This window comes from Pelobates fuscus, chromosome 2 (genome assembly GCF_036172605.1).
Source record: "Pelobates fuscus isolate aPelFus1 chromosome 2, aPelFus1.pri, whole genome shotgun sequence".
NCBI lineage: Eukaryota > Metazoa > Chordata > Amphibia > Anura > Pelobatidae > Pelobates > Pelobates fuscus.
The window spans coordinates 175,768,789-175,790,724 of NC_086318.1; the positions used below are offsets into that span (position 1 = coordinate 175,768,789).

The 21,936-nt window shown below is 38.7% G+C and overlaps 1 protein-coding gene across 1 annotated transcript in view; it reads right to left on the bottom strand.

The window, feature by feature from the left end:
* The window catches only part of LMBRD1 (LMBR1 domain containing 1), a 132,057-nt gene that overhangs the window by 30,724 nt on the left and 79,397 nt on the right, over positions 1-21,936 (bottom strand). Inside the window, exons 9-14 of the mRNA XM_063442972.1 lie at positions 17,808-17,960; positions 9,290-9,354; positions 5,458-5,560; positions 2,544-2,648; positions 1,249-1,398; positions 588-666 (exon numbers count right to left, since the gene is read on the bottom strand). Coding sequence (XP_063299042.1) covers positions 588-666; positions 1,249-1,398; positions 2,544-2,648; positions 5,458-5,560; positions 9,290-9,354; positions 17,808-17,960 — 655 coding nt within the window. The remainder of the gene's footprint in view (positions 1-587; positions 667-1,248; positions 1,399-2,543; positions 2,649-5,457; positions 5,561-9,289; positions 9,355-17,807; positions 17,961-21,936) is intronic.

A 21,936-nucleotide genomic window follows, 5' to 3' on the forward strand; every position in this document is an offset into this window, starting at 1 on the left:
TTTTTATATTCATTATGATTTTAAGGAGGTTAAGACAGATGTTAATGTTTCTAGTAGACCTATTTTGTATTTTGTACCAGATAAATACTCCTGACCAATCATATAATTCTAAACATAAATCCTTCCAAAAAAAGGATATTGCGAAGATTTTTAAGTCAGTATGACACCCCTCAAAATCAATCAATAAAATTAAATAAATATAATAATAATACTATTGGAAACATCTGCTGGATTTATGAGGCTGCTTTATGGAGAAATTGAGCCTTTTTATCACAGAGAGAGAAACAGACACATTTCTAGCATTGTTTATATATTAAGATTGGAGAGCATAGTTTCATTGAATTCCATTAGATTTTTGTTTAATCCTGTCTGATAGGCATGTAGCACATCATACAAGAATTAACGAATATTAAACATAAAAGTCATTAATAGGGATAGCATGCACTGAAACAGCCTCTTAAATAGAACATCTACACATTTCTGCTCACAAAGTTATACTAGGATAATTATTCCCTCCAAGTCTGTTTATAAATATTTTATATAATTTGATGCACAGAAATACTGTGCATATACCTTTGACCTCTTACCTTCAGGGGCATCAGCAGTGCAGTCTTTCGTGACATAATGTGAAGAGTTTCCCATATTGGTTTCAAATGTACCATTGATCTTGAAATAAAAAAGTTAAATTAAATTAAAATGAAACCATGTCTTGTATAGTGTGGTCATTATTTGAGATCATAAATGTGTATCTGTTCTGCTCTTAAAATAGTATTCAATCTGAATAGCTCCCATGCATTGCCAATATTTTACTTCCAATCTTTACCAATGACAAATACAGCTATTCCAATAGACAACAATAAATGCTGTGTGCTGGGGATTGTGAAATGTCTACACTTTTTATTCTGTACATGGATTGTTAATTTTGGTATCTCTCTCTAAAGAAGATTATTCTTACACTTTGAGGATAAAAGAGCTATAGTAATATTTCTCTAAATTAGTATTGCCAACATTAAAAATGACCAACATATTATGAAAACCAGGTGATGAGGACAACAAATAAGTATAGGGAGACAGTGAGTAAACAGACAAAGAGATGCGGATACCCCTATACAGTTATTTGCTTATTCTGTGGCCCTCTCTGTTCCCTGTGGACTAGTTTGAGATTTCTAGGTCTCTTGTATGGGAACTTACACTTGGTTTGTACTAAACAAAACAAACAACAAAGCAAAAACAAAACAACACGCTTACCTTCATTACATATTTTTGGCTTCCATACATAACATACTGGGGTGCGAGACTGTAAATCATGTAACTTGTGTGTAGAACAATCAACAGAAGGATCATGCAGAGAAATAGAAGACCTTGTGGCCTGGTTCGACCTCGTCTTATCTTGTATAGCTATAAGACCAAAGTTAAAAAAACGACTTAGAAACTATATATATAATTTATTAAAATTATACCAACAGTTCATTAAAGAGAGATAACAAGGGCTGCTATATTAAAATTCTATATACCATGCCACATGTTCTATAATGCAATATTTTTGGGAGGTGCTCTGACCCTAATGTTACACTGAATAGATGCATACACTCGAAGGTAGCAAAAATTAGGCTTGTGCAAAATTTTGTCATCCATGAACAAACTGATTCTTACTAACCAAAATCTTTTCAATCCATAGACAATCTAATCGATTTGTCCAGGAAATAATTTTTCTTCGTCTAAATCGATTTCCTAAGTCTAGTAGGAAACTTTTCAGGTCATTGCGAAGTAGCATTTCCTGTTTTGGGGTAAAATATGCTTTACAGAATTTTGTTTACTTCACTAAGGTCATCTAGGCCCCATGTTTACATGCGTGCATGTTGCAGCAAATGTATTTGCAGTGAGTCCTCTTTATTGTGGTAGTGATTTATGATATTTACATGCTTTAACATTCAGGGGTCAGTAAGACATTCAGTTGGGCTGTTTTAATAACGACATAACCAAATCACATTTTGAACTTTTTCACAACAAGATAGGAGAGCAATACATAGCCCATTTTACCATTATATGTGAATATTTTGTCTAAATCAAGAACCAAATTGTGTATAAAAGATTTTCAACCAATGTCCTTTAAGAATATGTGTGCTTTTTTGCCACACCTCTCCATGTATATTCTACATTAGTATTAAAAAGGTTACATTATTCATTAAAAGTTTTCCGGCATGACTGCCTGCCTGTCAAAAGCAATAATAAAATGTAAACATACATTGTTTAAAATACTAAAAAATGAATTGTGAATTAAAAAAAACAAAAAATAAAAAAATAAACATTTCTGAGAATTCTTCAAACTAGGTAGTATGAGCTACATCTTAAAATCTGGATACTGATTTGATGGTAAGCCCATCTAAATGAAGAGATTCTTCAACATTTAAGTGAACTACACAGATTTCACAATTTGCATTAACTAGTGAGCACAAATAATTGCCCTTCTGTGCTGGACAACTAGACCAGTTGAAAGGGAAAAATATAACTCGAAAGAGAGTTATAACAGCAACATTGCTTACCCTAATCCAAAAGAACCATATACCCATGTTTCGTATACCAGCCATCGATGTGAAAAGAAAATATATAGTAATTGTTGCAATGAGGAGATAATCAAGAGGAAAAACCTGAAACAAAACACAATTTGACTTATTAAATTAGAGTCTACAATTATAAAACACATTCTTACCTTGACATTTTTTCTGTTGTGTATCAAACAGAATTCTATATAAAATATACACATTTCGATGCTAAAAATTGAATGCTAACTATTTAATATCAGCGTAGTTACATATTGGTTTTTAATCTGACAAAAAGAGAGAGAGAGAGAGAATATATATATATATATATATATATATATATATATATATATATATATATATCAAAGCTTTGCTCCTTAAAGTAGCTATCTCAATTTGAGCATTTCATAAAGATGGGATTAATATGAAACACTTTGTTTTATTTATACATGTATATATTTATGTGTATATATAGGTGTGTATATATATATAGGTGTGTATATATATATATACACACACATACATATATACACACATATATATATAAAAAATGTTTACCCTGTTGGAATTTCTTTAAAATACCACACAATGTAGGAACGACTTTGTCTCATGTAATTGCCAGTCTTTGTCAAAATGCAGAGTTTCTGTTTCCTTTTGTTGCATAACAGTCTATGGTTTTACGGGATCCTCCACAGATTCCATTTAAACATAGAAACATAGAAACATAGAATGTGACGGCAGATAAGAACCATTCGGCCCATCTAGTCTGCCCAGTTTTCTAAATACTTTCATTAGTCCCTGGCCTTATCTTATAGTTAGGATAGCCTTATGCCTATCCCACGCATGCTTAAACTCCTTTACTGTGTTAACCTCTACCACTTCAGCTGGAAGGCTATTCCATGCATCCACTACCCTCTCAGTAAAGTAATACTTCCTGGTATTATTTTTAAACCTTTGTCCCTCTAATTTAAGACTATGTCCTCTTGTTGTGAAACACTCATTCATTGCGTGAGAATAATATATTAAAAATAGCTCCACCTTTTGTAGGCCAGAATATGTTGGCGCCAAGGAAGCACAGGTAACTATATCTCCCTATCTATTGCGTTTTTTAATGCATTGTAGGTGAATCGAGCTGTTGATGTGTTTGACTTGGTGTGTGTTGGGTCTGATTACAAGCATATTTAATAGTAATTTAAAAGGATTTTTCTTTAATTAAAAAAAAAATTAAAATGGGGTGGCACCTAAATCTAAATGGAAAAAGGAACAGTAGGGACAAAATAAAATAGCAATTCTACTTTGGTAATTAGACTTTTCCTGTAAGGCTTCTTACCTTAATGGCTACTTAACAGGGAGATCATGCCACACTAATCTTATTGATTTTTTTGATTGGGTAACTAAAATAATAGATCAGGGTGGTGTAGTAGACATTGCTTAAATTTCACACGGCTTACCAATAAACTGCAATCTTTGAGTTTGGATTCCAATACTGTTGAATGAGTTAGGTAGTGGAGTGACAGGCAACATAGGGTTGTAGTCAATAGAGTATATTCGAAGCATTGTCTTGTCACCAGTGGGATACCTCAGTGGCCTGTAATTGGACCCATTCTCTTCAATATTTTTATTAGTTATGTTGCAGAAGGTCTTGATGGTAAGGTATGTATTTTTTCTGATAATACGAAGATTGGCAACAGAGTTGATGCTCCAGGAGGGATAAGCCAAATGGCAAATTATTTAGGTAAACTAGAAAAATGATCAGAGCTGTAGCAACTGACATTTATTGTGGATAAGTGCAAGATAATGCATCTTGGGCGTAAAAACCCAAGGGCAGAGTATAGAATATTTTATCCAGTACTAACCTCAACATCTAAAGAAAGGGATTTAGGGGTAATTATTTCAAATGACGTAAAGGTAGGCAGACAATATAATAGAGCAGCAGGAAATGCTAGCAGAATGCTTGGTTGTATAAGGAGAGGTATTAGCAGTAGAAAGAGAGAACTGCTCATGCCATTGTACAGAACACTGGTGAGACCTCACTTGGAGAATGGGATGCAGTACTGGAGACCGTATCTCCAAAAGGATAGTTCAGAGAAGGGCTGCTAAACTGATTCATGGATTACAGGATAAAACTTACAAGGAAAGGTTAAAGGAACTTAACATGTATAGCTTGGAGGAAAGACAAGACAGGGTGTATATGATAAAAACATTTAAATACAAAAAGGGAATCAACACAGCAAAGGACGAGAGGTGGTAGTGGATGCATGGAATAGCCTTCCAGTTGAAGTGGCAGATGTTAACACAGTGGTGGAGTTTAATCATGTCTAGACTTAAGATAAGGCCAGGGACTAAGGAAAGTATTAGAAAATTGGGCACACTAAATGGGTCGAATGGTTCTTATCTGCCCTCAGATTCTATATTTCTATGTTAACCATTTACAAATTATATTATTAGAGGTTATAATATAGACTAACAGTGCTGAATGGTTTAAAGTAGATCTGTCAATTTACAGAGAAGTATAAAAATGGATTCTGTCACAAAGTGTGCAAAGACTCTCGGAGGTGGCGTCTCCAGTTAGGGTTCTAATGGGCCCTTAGATTGCAGTGGCGGGCAGGTTTACTTACCCGAAGCTGTCCAATGCAACAGCTTTGGATCATCTTCGACTCACTTTTGTGAGTGCACTCGTGACGGCTGCTGAGGTCGGACAAATGTTGACGGCGGAGGTCGGCCTTTTGTCAACCTTAGGCTTTAACATTAGACAGAGTAGTCCCTACTTTATCTTACAGTATCTTTCAATTAAATTCCAACGTAATAATTTCATAAAGATAATATTTCTATGAAATACTGAGAAGTTACACCTTTAGTATTATAAATAATAGAACTATTGGGGGACGGCATATGTTTTTGTTTAAAAGATACTAACCGTTTGCAGGACAGGTAGCAGGATATTTAGTGGATTGGTGATGTTGGAACCAAAAAGAACGAACCCAGATTCAATGCCTGCAGAGTGAAGTGCTTTATCCAAACTGTAAAAGAACATGCAAACATGTAGAAGTGCAAGGCCTAAAATTCCCAGTTATATAAAATGGTTTCCTCATATAACCACCATCATGCACAGATACATTTTTTGTGGGGGAAGACAAAAAAAAACAACAAAAAGTTAACATTTCACATAGAATATTTGTTCTCATAAGCAGGATTTGGTAACATGGAATTGTTGCAAACTCTTTTTGGCACAATCAAAAATGCACAGACTTCCATGTGAGTGTGTATCAATTAGTCCCTGTGTACAAGTGCAAGTATGTTGGTCAAATGAACCAATGAGGAAATAAAACTTCAAGTTGTTTCTCATCTGAAGGGAGGGGGAGGAGATGGAAAACAATAATTGTATATATAGTGTCCTTGTCAATAACCACTTCAATAAGCTGTAATGGAAATATGCTTGATGTGTCCCTGGCATAGGATCCTGAATTATTAGTATTAGTATTTCTTAACAATAGAATTCCATACAGTTCTAAGCATGTTATCCACTACAGCTTCATGAGATTTATTACAGTTTTGTATTCACCATGTAAAATTTGTTTATGTTTACTTTTACACCATGTACCATATTGACACTATTCTAGTATATTTCCGAAATCTTTTTGACAGGTTTCCGACTATTGCAAAGCAGCCCCATTAATGCAGCCCCAAAAGATGTTGATGCTTTGAATTTTGCCAAAATATGACATAGTTTTCTATATTTCAATTCCTTTTGTTATCATGTTATCTAGAAGGGATAAGCCAAATGGCAAATGATTTAGGTAAACTAGAAAAATGGTCAGAGTTGTGGCAACTGACATTTAATATGGATAAGTGCAAGATAATGCATCTTAGACGGAAAAACCCAAGGGCCGAGTATAGAATATTTGACAGAGTCCTAACCTCAACATCTGAGGAAAGGGATTTAGGGGTGATTATTTCTGATGACTTAAAGGTAGGCAGACAATGTAATAGAGCAGGAGGAAATGCTAGCAGAATGCTTGGTTGTATAGGGAGAGGTATTGGCAGTAGAAAGAGGGAAGTGCTCATGCCATTGTACAGAACACTGGTGAGACCTCACTTGGAGTACTGTACACAGTACTGGAGACCGTATCTTCAGAAGGATATTGATACTTAAGAGAGAGTTCACAGAAGGGCTACTAAACTGGTTCATGGATTGCAGGATAAGACTTACAAGGAAAGGTTATAGGAACTTAACATGTATAGCTTGGAGGAAAGACGAGATGGGGATATGATAGAAACATTTAAGTACATAAAGTAAATCAACACAGTAAAGTCTTAAATTAAATATCAGGAAGTATTACTTTACTGAGAGGGTAGTGGATGCATTGAATAGAGTTCCAGCTAAAGTGGTAGAGGTTAAAACAGTAAAGAAGTTAAAGCATGCGTGGGATAGGCATAAGGCTATCCGAACTATAAGATAAGGCCAGGGACTAATGAAAGTATTTAGAAAATTAGGCAGACTAGATGGGCCAAATGGTTCTTATCTGCCGTCACATTCTATGTTTCTATATTATAAGCTCTATGAAACGTTTTTCAACATAGTCATTAGGGATCAATCGCATTGTGAAACACCTACTAGTTTAATATTGTTTTCTGTTTATTTTCCCTTGATTGAAATAATGTTTTTACAAGGCTGAGGTAGGGTATTTAACCCCTTAAGGACAAGGACAATTGGTTGACTTTGTAATCAAAACGAAACCTATAATTTGTGCCATGTATTTGTTGCACAATTATTTAAGGGATTTCTCTTTCAGTGCACCCGTATATATTTTCTAATTTAAAAATAATAATAATTTTTTGAAAGGACTGAAAAGGATTTTAATGTCCCGTATGTATATCTAACACAGCATTAAGTATGAATAAAAGGTTAAAAACGTGAAAAAATAATTACAATGAGTACACATCAAAAGCTACTTAAGAAAAAGAACTTAAACTAGATTATTAAATGTGTCATATGTCTAGGATCCACATACATTTTTGGTAGTTAACGCTGACCCTATAACAACCCTAACTTTAACCACACACTTGCCTAACATTACCTCTAAACGTTAATCGTACACTATCCCAAACATGAAAAAAGCATTACACTAACACCAACCCTAACTTTAACCACACACCTGCCTAACATTACCTCTAAACGTTAATCGTACACTATCCCCAACATGAAAAAAGCATTACACTAACACCAACCCTAACTTTAACCACACACCTGCCTAACATTACCTCTAAACGTTAATCGTACACTATCCCCAACATGAAAAAAGCATTACACTAACACCAACCCTAACTTTAACCACACACCTGCCTAACATTACCTCTAAACGTTAATCGTACACTATCCCCAACATGAAAAAAGCATTACACTAACACCAACCCTAATTTTAACCACACACCTGCCTAACATTACCTCTAAACGTTAATCGTACACTATCCCCAACATGAAAAAAGCATTACACTAACACCAACCCTAACTTTAACCACACACCTGCCTAACATTACCTCTAAACGTTAATCGTACACTATCCCCAGCATGAAAAAAGCATTACACTAACACCAACCAGAACCCAAACTCAGAAGGATTTCCTCTGCTGTTGTCAGCAGAGGAGTTTCCAAGCTCATGAAGTACAGATTGCACTATAGTAAGTAACTGCAGCTTGAGAGGGAGGCATTCTTCTCATGCTGCAGCTCTGACATGCTGCTCCTGCTGATCACACAGTGATTGCTTCTGGGCAGATGATCACAGTTGTCAGGGAGGTTTGCTGAGAGACAATGTCAGGGCCTTTTCAGATTCTGGAGTTCTCACTCAAACTGGGGGCAGAATTTGAATCAATGTGGCTAGGCGCAATCACTTAGCCGCAGGATTCAAGGAGCTGTATGTAGTGCTCACTTTGAGCGCTGCACACAGCTCTTTTGTCAAGTCACTAAATATATCCACAGTTCAAAGAAGGGAGCTCCAGATAGTAAAACCTGGGTCTCGCAGATATGAGCAGGGTTTTAACGGTAGGTCGTTCTGCACATCCCTTATGTTAAAGCCCAGTCTGTGGAGGAGAGCATGGGACATCCAACATCCGCAAGAGGTTAAATCATTATTATAGTATACCGACATATTATATATCTATAATATAATCTGTAATAAATGAAAAATAAAGCATTATCGGATGCTGCCACCTAGGACTAACTTCCACTGTTCTCAGGCAGTACTGGGACAGGTACACACAAATGTTGCCTTTAAAAGCAACTCCTTAAACCCAACACTAACTTTCACCAACACTAACCATTAACCACTACTCTACCATAAACACTTAACCCCATATGAATCCCAATCCTAAAGTATCATATAACACAAAAGATACTTCATGTGAAAGTGTGTACTAGCATTGAAAAAATGCCCTCTTAGAGTTCTGGAGACATTTATAAAACCACTATACCTTCAATCTCATGGTTTATAGGTTGTCTGAAGAACCCCTCTACTGCATTGATTTCTAATAAAACACGTCTCTGAGACAAATAACTCAAAATAAGCTATTTTAAAATGTGGTTGCGAGTGTAGTACAATCTAGACACTAGATCCAACCAAAATAAATAAATGAAATGCTGTTTAATAGTATTGATACATAATATATTAATGGAAAATGATGGAATGGAATGTTATTTGTGTATACAGATCTTAATATATTTGTATATTACATCTATTTTTTTTTGGACCTTACTTGGAAAGGAAGAGAGAAACAACAAACAGAAGTGCCACAAGTATGTTGAAGATTCCCCAAGCAATCTGAAAAACAAAGAAAAAAAAATGTAAAGACTGCTCTACAGTCACTCAATACTTTGAAACAAGGGAAAGTATACATATTGCTACCTCCTTAGAAAACAAAAACAAAATATTGTTTTACAAATAGTGCAAAATCACCTTAATGGAATTCATCTACGGCAGGGATTCCCAATTATTTTTTTCTGCTGATATCCTTTGACTTAGTGTACCAACACCGTGAAACCCCCCCCCTACAAATTTGGCGCCATCGCGCAGATGGTAGTACTTAGGAGCAGGTGTCCTTTTGTGTGTACAGTTGGTATTTGTATATAATTTTAGCGATTTAATACCAGGGTATGTAATGTTTGCATTTGCGTGCATGGGTGTGTTTGAATGTAGTCTTGGCTTTTAAATACAAAATGTACATTTGTGTGTAGTATTGGTGTTTAAGTGAATGTTATGTTTAAGTGTTTGTATATAAATTTGGAATTTGAACATTGGGAAACGCTGATCTATGGTAACTTATGTAACCACCATTTCTGTACATCTTATTGCAATTGTAGTTTTTTGATCTGCTGCACAAGATTTCACAGGCAAATACCAGACAGAGCAATGTATTCAGGTGTGAATCAAAAGGAACACATTTTTTGCAAATGTCTAATATATTATGTTGAAAACCCCATCAAAGGTAAAATGTTACACTAACCTAAAAATTACAAATGCCTATTTCCATGGTGCAAGGGGGGAAACTGCATTAGGAAAGGGGGATACAGATTAAATGTGATCCATGGTCAAGGTAACCCAATACTCTTCCCTTAATACAGTAATGGATTTTAAATTTTGGCCCTGCCTGTGCAGTTTAATTCAAAAACCTTGTAAGGATCAATGACCGTTAATGTTGTCATAAAATCTGGTCTAGTAAATAGGAAGAACATTTAATGCAGGCTTGAGCCAGATTGTTATAAATGAACAGATCACTAATATTTAAAGAGTTAAATATTTTCATTTTATAATAACTATAAGAATGCAAAAATAGCTTAACAATTCAATACAACGAAATAAGCCTGTGCATTCTATAAAACTGAAAACTGTTATGGTCCGCTATAAAAGCAGCCGTGTAGAAATGCCCCTGAGCGGACGAATAAATAAGTAACAACAACTTGAATGCTTATTTCATTTGAGAATTTTAATCTATAATGTTGTTGTTTTTTTTTTTTTTAACCGACATCTGGATAATTTCCATGAAAAATAGATATCTAATAAAAAAAGTCAAAATCTATTTATGTAACTGTAGTACAAGAGAACAGCTGCACATTTGCAGTCATGCAATTAATTATTATGGAATATTTTGGAAAGCAAAGTTGATGTAGGGTAAGCCATCACTGCAAATAGTTTTACAATTGCTGGTCTAATACATAAGCAAGTAGATAAAACCCCTTTATAGCAGCAGAACCCTAATGATAAATACCCACAATAATGAGTGAATGTTTCATATGTCATGTCAATGAAATGACATAGAAACACTGCACTCAAAAGGTCCTATTAACTAAAGGTTAAAACGACATTGCATGCAAAGTGCAGGGTGCTATAAAAAGATGTAAAGATTTATTAAGAATACCAAAAATATTTCATAGATTAATACATGCACATGTGAACACCGTTTTTTGGGCATATATTGATCTTAGACTAGCTTTGTAAGCATTAAAGAAACACTATAGTGTCCTTCCGCCCCATTTGCATTCTCAGTGCCCCACTGCGGCAATTAACAGGTTAATAGACGTTTCTTCACTTACCTGTTCCAGCGCCAGAGTCCCTTGGTGCTGTATCAAGATACTCCCTGTCAGGGCACCGCGGGCGGCTGTAAGGGGAGGCTGCAATCCACTTGCAGCACTCACCTTCTGTCCCTCGCCGCCCGCGGCCTCCCCTTCCCCTACCTGTCAGCGAGCGGCGTCCTCTATTCTCCAGGCGCCGCTCGCGTCCTCCTCCTCGCCTCCCAGCGGCAGCATGTATAATGCTGCACGCTGGGAGCCCACGCATTTATGCGAACGCCAGGGTCGGTCACGCGACCCGGTGTTAAAGACACAGTACCATAATCACAGTGGGAGGTGTAAATATCTCCCACGTGTGATTCTCAATTCTGATTGGAAGTTATCCAATCAGAATTAACCTTAGGATATATATACTTACCTTTCCTGTCTCTCAGTGCCCTGTTGTGGTCTTGTGATACCTGTATTGCAGTCTGTTTGTGCGTCTCTCTCTGGTTACCGATTATTTGGCTTGTTATTCCGATTTTCCCGACTTCTCCATTCCTTTGACCTCGGCTTGTTTCTCGTTCTCCTGTTTTCTGGCTCCCTTTACTTGGCTCGTCTCCTGTCTATTCTTAGTGTGCTTAACCCAGCCATTCTAAGGACCGGTATAGCACCCTTTTCTTTCTGTGACCTGTTATCGTGTTAGGTTCCCGAATCGTGACACTCCCATGCTGACATCATGGTGATTCAGAAACCTAAAGCGCGTGTACATGCATTAGGCCATCCCCATAGGAAACCAATGAGTCAGGGTTTTTCAGGACGTTCGACGTCCTCATGCAGAAAGCGCCTCTAGTGGCTGTCTGGTAATCTTGTACATTACAGGGCTAAAGGGACAGTGCCGCTGCACCCAGACTATTTCAATGAGATGAACTGGTCTGGGTACCAATAGTATCCCTTTAATAGATTTGTGCATTTGTTTAAAAAATAATAATTGCAAATCGTCTGAATTTTGGAAGATCAGCACGTTGTTGAAATGACTGAATTCCAAATCACCATATGGATGCAGGGATGTGGAATTTGTAGCGCCCAAAGCGGCCCGGTACACACAGTCTTTTTGGTGTTTAGGTCTCCTACCATGCACTAAATCAGTGAGCATTGGAACCACAAGGAGCAATTACTGTGGTCCCGTAAAGAGTGTTTAATGTTTTTGAGACTTAGAAAGTCAAGTACTGATTTTGTATGTGGCTTATAGTTTGGTAAGAGAGTAAAAGATCTGGATGATAGCCAAACATTCGTTAGCCTTTATGATTAACAGTGTTGGGTTTCCTGAAGATTGTTATATATAGAACTAAAAGACGTTATCAAGGTAGTTTACCAACTTCTGAATGCTTGTTTTTCTTGCCAGCTTTCTTTTTTCTTTTAAACTTTCAGAGACTTATTCTATTCCCACGGAAGGAATTATTGCCTTTTAAAATACAGAAACAAAGTTGTTGGTAGATGTCACCTCACCTCCAAGATGTGGGAAATGATCCTGTGTAGATTGTATGCTCCTCCCTCCCACACTGGACCACTATGGATTAAGGAAGAGCTACCAGAAAGTGGGGAGTGGGGAGAGCACAACACACTACACACAGCTAGCACACACACTAATTACACCTAGCCAACACAACACACATTGCATACAGCTAACACACCACACACATTACTTACAGCTGACATATCACACACTCAGAGTGTGGCAGAGAGCAAGACCCTTAACTCCAAATTTTTGCAAATAAAAACCATATTGCAAAACGGCGGGAACCCCCCCCCCCCTCCCAACTATTTGAGACTATAGGTAAATTGGAGTATTTTTTCCAGAAGAGCTAATAAATAAAAGTGTTAAAGCCCACATTTTTCAGGACAGCATAGAACGTCCTTATTCTCAAATAAACTATATTTTTAAAAGGTGAAAATTGATTTTCTTTCATATAGGAAGCCAGGACACACCCTGAATTATAGGGAATTACTGTATGTAACATTGGTGCATTCAAAGTGTACAATTTACATCATCAAAACAACTGGAACCTTTATAGGAATTCACACAGATTGTAAGGAAAAATTAGAAAGACGTGATGTAAAAGTTATCAAAATCAATAAACCGCTTTGATCTTACACTCCTTGATGTCATGTAATTTTCCACCTAGATCTGAAACAAAATATTACATGCTGACCACTGAATTGATTTTTACAGGGCAGCAAAGAATATTTTATTTAAAGGACACCAGCACAGTTAATGTAAACGATAGCTGTTGACCTCAATAATATGCTTTATTTCTTTGCGTGCTCAAATTTTAATAGTGGGGGACTTAAAATGACTTTATCACCGCAAACTTAAAGGGACACAATAGTCACCAGAACAACTACAGCTTATTAAATTTGTTCTGGTTAGTAGAATCATTATCTTCAGGCTTTTTGCTGTAAACACCGTCTTTTCAGAGAAAATGCAGTGTTTACATTACAGCCTAGTGATAACTTCCCTGGCCACTCCTCAGATAGCTGTTAGAGATCCTTCCTGGGTCATGGCTGACTAAAATGCATCCAAACATTCAGTATCTCCTCCCTCTGCATGCAGACACTGAACTTTCCTCATAGAGATTCATTGATTCAATTCATGATTCATTGATTCAATTCATCTCTATGAGGAGATGCTGATTGGCCAGGGCTGTGTTTGAATCATGCTGGCTCTGCCCCTGATCTGCCTCATTGTCAGTCTCAGCCAATCCTATGGGGAAGCATTGTGATTGGATCAGGCCACCACTTCTGATGATGTCAGCACACTACATGTTTTTCTGAGTCTAACAGCATGCAGATCTACAGCTTCAAGCTTGAATACAGTAATATTTTTACTATATTTATGGAGGCATGAGGGACTCAGGGGGGCTAGATAGTGGTTTTAACACTATAGGGTCAGGAATACATGTTTTTGTTCCTGATCCTATAGTGATCCTTTAATTTCTCCTATTGTTTCTGCTTATCTTCCTCTTTTAGAATCTGTTCTTATTTTATGATCTATTTCTCTTTAAAAGATAAGACAAAGTAGTTTTGCTTAGCTATTGCCCTCTTTCCTACCCTTTGACTTCAAGCTCCTTAAAAAAACTTGTTTATACTCAACCTCCGGACTATGGAAATTCCAAATCCATACTCAACCAGGTACAGTACATCTACATCTTCCTCTCCCGAAATTCCACAGAGACAGCCATGACCAAGATGACTAATGACTTAGTGACAACTAAATCCAAAGGCTATTATTCGCTATTTATTTTGCTTGATCTTTGTGACGCTTTAGGGTAGACCATTCAATTCTCACCCTTCGAAACCTTGGCAATGCCGCACTTTCCTCATTTTGTTCCTAACTCTCTGACAGCTATTTTGGTGCTTCCATCTTTGGTTCCTCCTCCCCTTCTGTATCTTTTTCTGTTACATTTCGTCAAGGCACTGTACTGTGACTGCTTCCTTTCTCAATTTACTCTGCTATTCTTAGCGACCTTAAATCATCATATGGCTTTCTATATCACCTGTACACTGAATATATTTAGATTGACCTCTCCTCGCCCGATCGGTCTCTTAGTTTGCTGAACCGTGACAAAGACAGCCTCAACCTCTCCAAGACTGAACTCCATGCCTTTCTTCCCTCTAAGGTTACTACTACTGTGCCTGTTTTCCTTAAACTTAAAGCAGCAATCATAACCTCTACCATGCTGGGGCATTGACATTGTGCGCTCTTTGACTTTGACCTTTCCTTTACCGTTAACATAACTAAGAATTTTGGACAATCTTGTCAAGCTCACTGTAGCTTTCGGTGTATTATACTAATGTTATTTAACAGCCACTCTATATGTATTTTTCTTCTGACCCTTCAATATAATTGCCCATTCTTGGGAACACTTCCCCAAGCAGTACAACCCTCCTTCAATATATGGACATGCTGCTTACTTGCCAGCACATCAGGGTCAGTGTCAGACAGAGTGACATCAGTTACTCCACTACTATATTTTCTTAGCATAAATGAGTATAAAACAAAACTGCCTGCTCTCCCTGGTCACTCAACTAGCACAGAACTCTAAGCCTTCGGCACACATTTCTAGGCCAATAACTATGCCAATAACTCAATAACTCATAAATCTGACAGATAAGAAGAAACCATAATGTAACTTTTTTTCCATTTTTATTACCAATACTATTTATATATTTTTTTTATCAAACTTGTGTGTACCGTGACAGGCACACATTAGTGTATATTCTCCATTAAATTATTTGCAGAGAATTGAACATTGAAGTGCAAAATTAAGGCAAAAATGGTTGAGCTGTCACTATAAATGGGATGGAGAATTGTTCCGAATAAACTATTTTTTGTCTAAGTTTGAGAGATCCGTTTTCAATTCATCACAGGCTGTTATTTCTCAATAATTTCTCATTAACATTGAAATTTACTAGTATAGTATCCTCTTTGCATGAAATGTCTTAAAATCTAAAGTTTTCCCAAGTCATGCCAAACTGCTGAAAATAAATATTTAAGAGAGTAACCTATTTAACCCCTTAAGGACCAAACTTCTGGAATTAAAGGGAATCATGACATGTCACACATGTCATGTGTCCTTAAGGGGTTAAATCAACTGCTAGTAAGCAGAACCGATGTCACAAAAAATATAGGGTCAGTACATATCCAAGTAAATCAATCATTAAAATTCAGGTAAAATTAAATCACATGTTCGAGGGAAGACCCCCCCCTTAACCTTTGAGGGGTCTGCACTATCGCTGTTCCCAGACCTTACACGCGCAACCCTCACCTGGAGGAAAACCCTGCAACCGCTTCTCCAACAGCTGCGCATCAAAGAAGTACCATACCGCTGGGGCACACCGAGGGCGATCTTATTCACCCACCAAGGGGTAGCCTGCAGAGCACACAGCTACCCAGAACTGGAAGCACTCCTGCTCAAAATGGGCCTCGCCAACCACACAGGCAAAAGAACTACGGGACTCTCTTACTTGAACCCAGTGGGGATAGCGGAGTTCATAACACGCTAAACTCAACGGCCCACCTCCGCACAAGATCCAGCGTGAGAAAAGGAGACACCCGCAGAACACCCTCCAACCACCATAACGAACTGGCTCCAGTTACGATTTGCAAACCCACCTGATGCTTCAGGAGTTAATTTGTTTTTCTCCATTGTTTTCTTAGATGCTGTTAATTTGGATTATAATCCGGTTAATCACTGCTGTTTCCCTAGGTGCATCGATTTTAAGATGACCCGGTCTCTCCCCCACACATATATACGGCCGCTGGGCTCTACCTGGCTAATGGCTAGCTATGACCGTCCTAGCCGCGTTAACCCCCCCTCCACACTACCCAAAGAGGAGATAGAACCCCTCAATGAGCACAACTAACCTTAAGATAACTTACAACAAGACACGAACAAGAACGCCTAATCTAGCAGGTTATTGTGCCCCCCAGGAACTCACACATAGGCACAATTTTGACCATGCATTCATAATGCTTTTTAGCGGAACAATCAAATTACTACCCCCCTCACCCCCCCCCAGACCAACATATACTAATGTAAGGATGCAGTATAGATTGCTGGAGGGGCCTAGTCTTCGAATAGGGTACTACTCCCCTCATGAACACCGCAAATGTGCTTTACTCCAGCACTGGAAGACCCCTTATTTTCATAATGTTTTCGTTATCACTTGTGCATACAAAAAAAAAAAAAAAATCCTCATTCTGCATGCCTATCGCTTGTGATGTATACCAATTGTGACCTGTTACATACTTATGACCTGTTACCAAATGTAAATCGTATTTTTGGCATATTTGCAGAATGAGAAAAATAAAGAATTAAAAAAAAATAAAATCACGTTATATATAAACATTCAATTGTTTAATGCTTGTGAGATAGCGACTTTAATTTTGTTTTTGCTTTTTAAATATCAAGTGCAACAAAGAATTTTGACATGGAAATTAAGATAAACAAATTAGTAAAAACGATTGAGTAAACAGTGCGATCAACTTAACAAAATAAAAACAGTAAAATTAAGAGGAAGGGGAAAAAAAGCCTGCATTGAATAAAGATAACAGATGAGTAATTACCAAAATGTGAATCATCTCCAGGAGATGATTCATTGAAAAAAAAAAATAAAGTAAAGTAAAACAAAAGCAGCTATGACATACATTAAACAAATTTAGTTTTAGATTTTACAATAACAGCAAGTAGTTTAAGCTTTTAGATTTTTTCTTCAAGTTTTATATTGTTGCTCATACAAAAAAAAAAATAGATAATATATGTAAACGTAAGATACAATACAGCTAATATAATTGTTTGCAAATTTTGTAAGGGTCAATGCACAATACATGTCTAAAAATCACAATTTCCTATAAGACAGGGGTTCTCAACCTTGCCCTCAAGGACCCCCTACCAGTCCAGGGTTTAGGGATTACCTGGGTGTGTCTAAGTTGTTTAGAAAAAGAAAAAAAAAACACCTTAGAGTTTAAGGTGTTTTTTCCCCCTTTTTCTAAACACCTTTTACACACCCAGGTAATCCCCAAATCCTGGACTGGTAGGGGGTCCTGAGGACTGGGTTGAGATCCCCTGCTATAAGACCATGAACATGTAACAATTTTTTAAGACAATACCAGGTGTTCAGATCATCATATTTATTGAAGCAAATTGTGAGTAGACTTGCATTTACCTTAACTGGCCGCATGACTGTGCAACATTTTGTCCAGCAACTATGTTCATGATTGTCAAGATGTCTCATTCTCCTTCGTAATGTCTTTAAATTTTCTTCAAGTTTGTAAAGGGTTTGTCTGTCTTTACTTGATAATGGTCTGCCATCCTTGCACTATTAAAAACATACATATTTATTACTAAAACCGTTTCACATTACATTTGGAAGAATGCAAATGTCAAGATGTTACAATATTTAGTCTTGTGGATTGCTCATTCAATATAAACTTGTAAACTAACATTTTCCAGCAAAGCAGACATAGATATATATTAAAAAATACAAAAAAACAAACAAACAAACCTCTCCCCTGACTAAATAAAATATAATAAATAAAAATCATTGTTTAGTACATACCCCAAATGAAAACATACAGGTATTTTAATTATGCATTTTTTCATTGGGATCTAAAAACAGATTGAAAAAGTTGCATATTTATTTTCTGAAGCCATTGCAAGCCCTCCTCTCAAACTTTCTGTGGCTGTCCAATCACAAATCTTTCAATGCAGCTCAGTGAGACGTCTTTGCAAGACAGGCGCTCTTGGCAATTGCTGCTTTAAGAATTTAGCTCAACTGAAGTAAACCATCTAAAGGAACAGGACTGGTATTTCTGATCGACCGTTAGTGAGTGTAACAAGGTTCTCTTTCTAGGGTAAATTTCTGTTAAATTATGCACTTTTTTGCAAAATAAAAAAAGAGGACACACTAATCACACTTTAAAGTTTAATAGACCTTCACATGGCTAGTTAAAAAAAACTTCATACAAAGGGATTCTATAGTGTTAGGAATGCAACGTTGTATTCCTTACACTATAGTTCTTTCTGCCTCCCCCAGCATGTAAGGAGTATAAAAAAAACCAACAACTTTATTTGCTTACCTGATTCCAACACCGATGGATGCCCTCTGCCTTCTCCGACGTCATCCAACAGGGTGGATCTAATGCGCATGGCGAGTGCAGTACGCATTTCTCTGACGCTGGTCATCCAGCATCATTTAGGTGACCTAGAGTCCGCTAAACTCCCACAAGCTCCTGTAGGGACTGTCTGGTAGATGTGTTTTATATTGCAGGACTAACAGGGACAGGGCTTCCAGACTACTTTAATGAGCTGAAGTGGTCTTAGTGCCTATAGTGTCCCTTTAATGGTGATGCAAAGGTTCAACTTTTGAGGCAGTATAGCTTGGTCTCCACAAGTACTATGTGCGGTTATTTATTGAACTATGAATTGTTGAGAACTCAGTGTAACGGAACCGCTTGGCACCCTGACCGGGTACCTTCCGTTGACGGATGCTCCTAGTGCTTTTCGAGGGCTCCCAGCACTCCACCTGACACCACAACCACTGCAAAACCCCACGAACCGCCGCAGCTTGGTTTGGGTCTCGCCGTCTCCACCCACTCTGGACCCAAGACCAGGGTCCAGCTTCCAGTAGGTCAACCTCTCCGAATTCCAGAGAGCAGGAACAGGAACAAGCTCTTAGCAGAGCTTAGCGATTATACCCTGGGGAGCATAGTGATTATAGCAATCCCCAGAGTGCAGTTCTCCAATCCCCCAAACATAAGCCGAAACTTCATGAAGGCACAAGATGATCTGTTTAATGAGCACCAAAGGACTTTCTTTTATACAAGTTTTTCCACAAGGTTACCACCCACATGGGCCTTGAGGAACATCCAATCAAACACATTACAGTACAGTCAGACACTCCCAGCCCAGGTACACAAACCCTCCCCTCTGCCTGTGATATAATTACTGAACACAATGGGTTAACTCAATTATCACAGGCAGGAAAACACAGTTTTATACAATATTCATAACTTCCAAACCATACATGCAATTCACATAAAGGCAGAAAAAGTGTGTTACAATCCAATATGCCCAAATGTTTTTAAAGGGCCATACACCCCAGGGCCATAGTCTTAAGGCAGGAGGCTGTCAATCAGGCTCCTCCAAAAGCCATGGGCAAAGGGCAGCTGGTCACATAAAAAGCCAATAACAAAAGGCAGTTTGTCACACTCAGATTTTATATTTTTTTAAATTTAGGTGAAAACAGCAGAAGCCAAATAATTCTCCAGCATTTATCAGCACAGGTATTTTAGACTATCAAATTGAAACGATCTTTGAATTCTGGAAATTCACACTCTCTTTTATTAAGGACACGGAGGCGAGTATTAGGGCAAAGTGACTGGTCATGTCCTTGGTCCATGACCGAGGACCTGACATTGGGAGGGAGCCTGGCGGCTTGCCCTGTGTGACGCCGGGTGCGAGGCCCCTCCCATCTGCCCGGGGTGAGAGCCCGTACAGTCTGCAGCCACGTCCAGTGTGAGCTGCAGAATGTGCTGTATCTCGCGATCTGTGGCCAATCAGAGCGGTGCCACTGGTTACCATAGCAACACTCTGACTTTCAGACGCCATTCATCTCTGGATAGCCTGGTGGTTAAAAGCTAGTTGTTTGCTTGGTGGTGGTGGGGGGGGGGACAGTTCGGGTGTGGTGTCTAGTTAGCCACGGGGTTGAACATAGATAAGGTTATCACAGTTCCTGTTGTGGTTTAGGTATTTGGGGGCTGCAGGTTCTTCAGCGCTGGTCCGGTGGAAGTGCTAGCAATTTGGTCCCTGGTTGCGTTGTGGTTGTCTTCTGTAGTGCGGTGTGGCCCCGGTTGGAGTCCCAGTGCAGTCAGGAAGGCCGTAGCTCCCATCGGGGTGGTGAGGTTGTGAGTGGTCCCCTCCTGATGAACGAGTAAAGAGCCAATGTTGCCCCATCTGTATAGTACGTTTGCTTTACGTAGGGTTGTCGTCACAGCGCCAAAGGCTTTGCGTCTGAGCAGTGTGGCTCTGGTGAGGTCTTGAAAAAATAAAAGTTTTGCATCCTCAAATTCTAGTGGCGTTTTGCCCTTCAGGGCAGTCATTATTTGAATCTTGTCATGTAAGGTGACACAGCGTAAGATGACATCCCTAGGGGTATCGTGTGTGATGCGGACAGAGCTTGTGACACGATATATACCGTCCAGAGTGATTTTCTTTGCTATTGAGTGTGACAGGATCGTTGCCAGGAGGCGTCTCGTGTAGTGCGGCAGTTCTTCAGTGGTGATGGTGTTGGGTATGCCGCGGATTTTTATGTATGTCCATCTTTGTCTGTCTTCGAGGGACATTATTTGGGCTGCTAGTACTTGCTGTTCCTGTTGCAGCTGTTGGAGTGAGTCTTTCAGGGTGGTCACATTGTTGTGCACTCCTGCTATGTCTGTTTCTGTGGTTGTGATTCGGTCTGTGACGGTTTGCATGTCTTTCTTGATCAGGGCTATGTCAGCAGCCAGTAGCCTCTGTATGTCTGCCAGGAGCATTTTTAGATCCCTTTTAGTGGTGGGGGCTGAGTCCTCTGGGGAGGTCTGGGGGTTAGTAAGCCCCACCTGGAGTTGCTGTGTGTCTGGGGTCGTTCTTCCCTCTATTTCTGGGACGGGGGCCATTTTTGGCGAGTGGTCCGCTTGTGTTAGTGCAGTTTGTGCTGGTCTCAGCAGCATTTCCCCAATGTCCCTACCTTGGGTGTTGTCGCCTGCGGTAGGCTTAGGAGTGCGGCGGCCCATGGTTGGTGTGTCCGGCGGGGAGTATGCCGGGTAGTCTCGGCCCTCTCGCGGTCCACCAAAAAGCGCCTCGAGGTTGAGGGCTGGTGTGGTGCGATAGGCCGCGGATTTACGCCGTTGCCTGGTTTGCTTGGCGGCTTGAAAGAACGGCATCAATCCGTTCGCCCCGTCGTCGTGATGCTGGGTGAATATTTTATTTGGGCCGATGGTCCCTGTGTGGGGTGATATCTTCAGGATTTGAGTTGGCTATCCGGGAGCTGAAAGAAATGGCGTCCGTTCAGGTTGGTTGACAGGCTCCGCCCCCCCTATACATAGCTATTTATAGTGTTTATTTTTTTTATTTTTTTTTAAATATAGGTGCACACTTATTGTAAAATCCCTAAACGGAATACTTCCACTCCCATAATAACAAACTCAATTAAGGTCTTATGGGATAAGAGTCTGGGTGCTGTCTTTTCTTCACATGTTCGTTCAGGAGAGCAAGCTGATGTTCATGCTGTGGAACTTCCGCCTTTGGTGAGATGG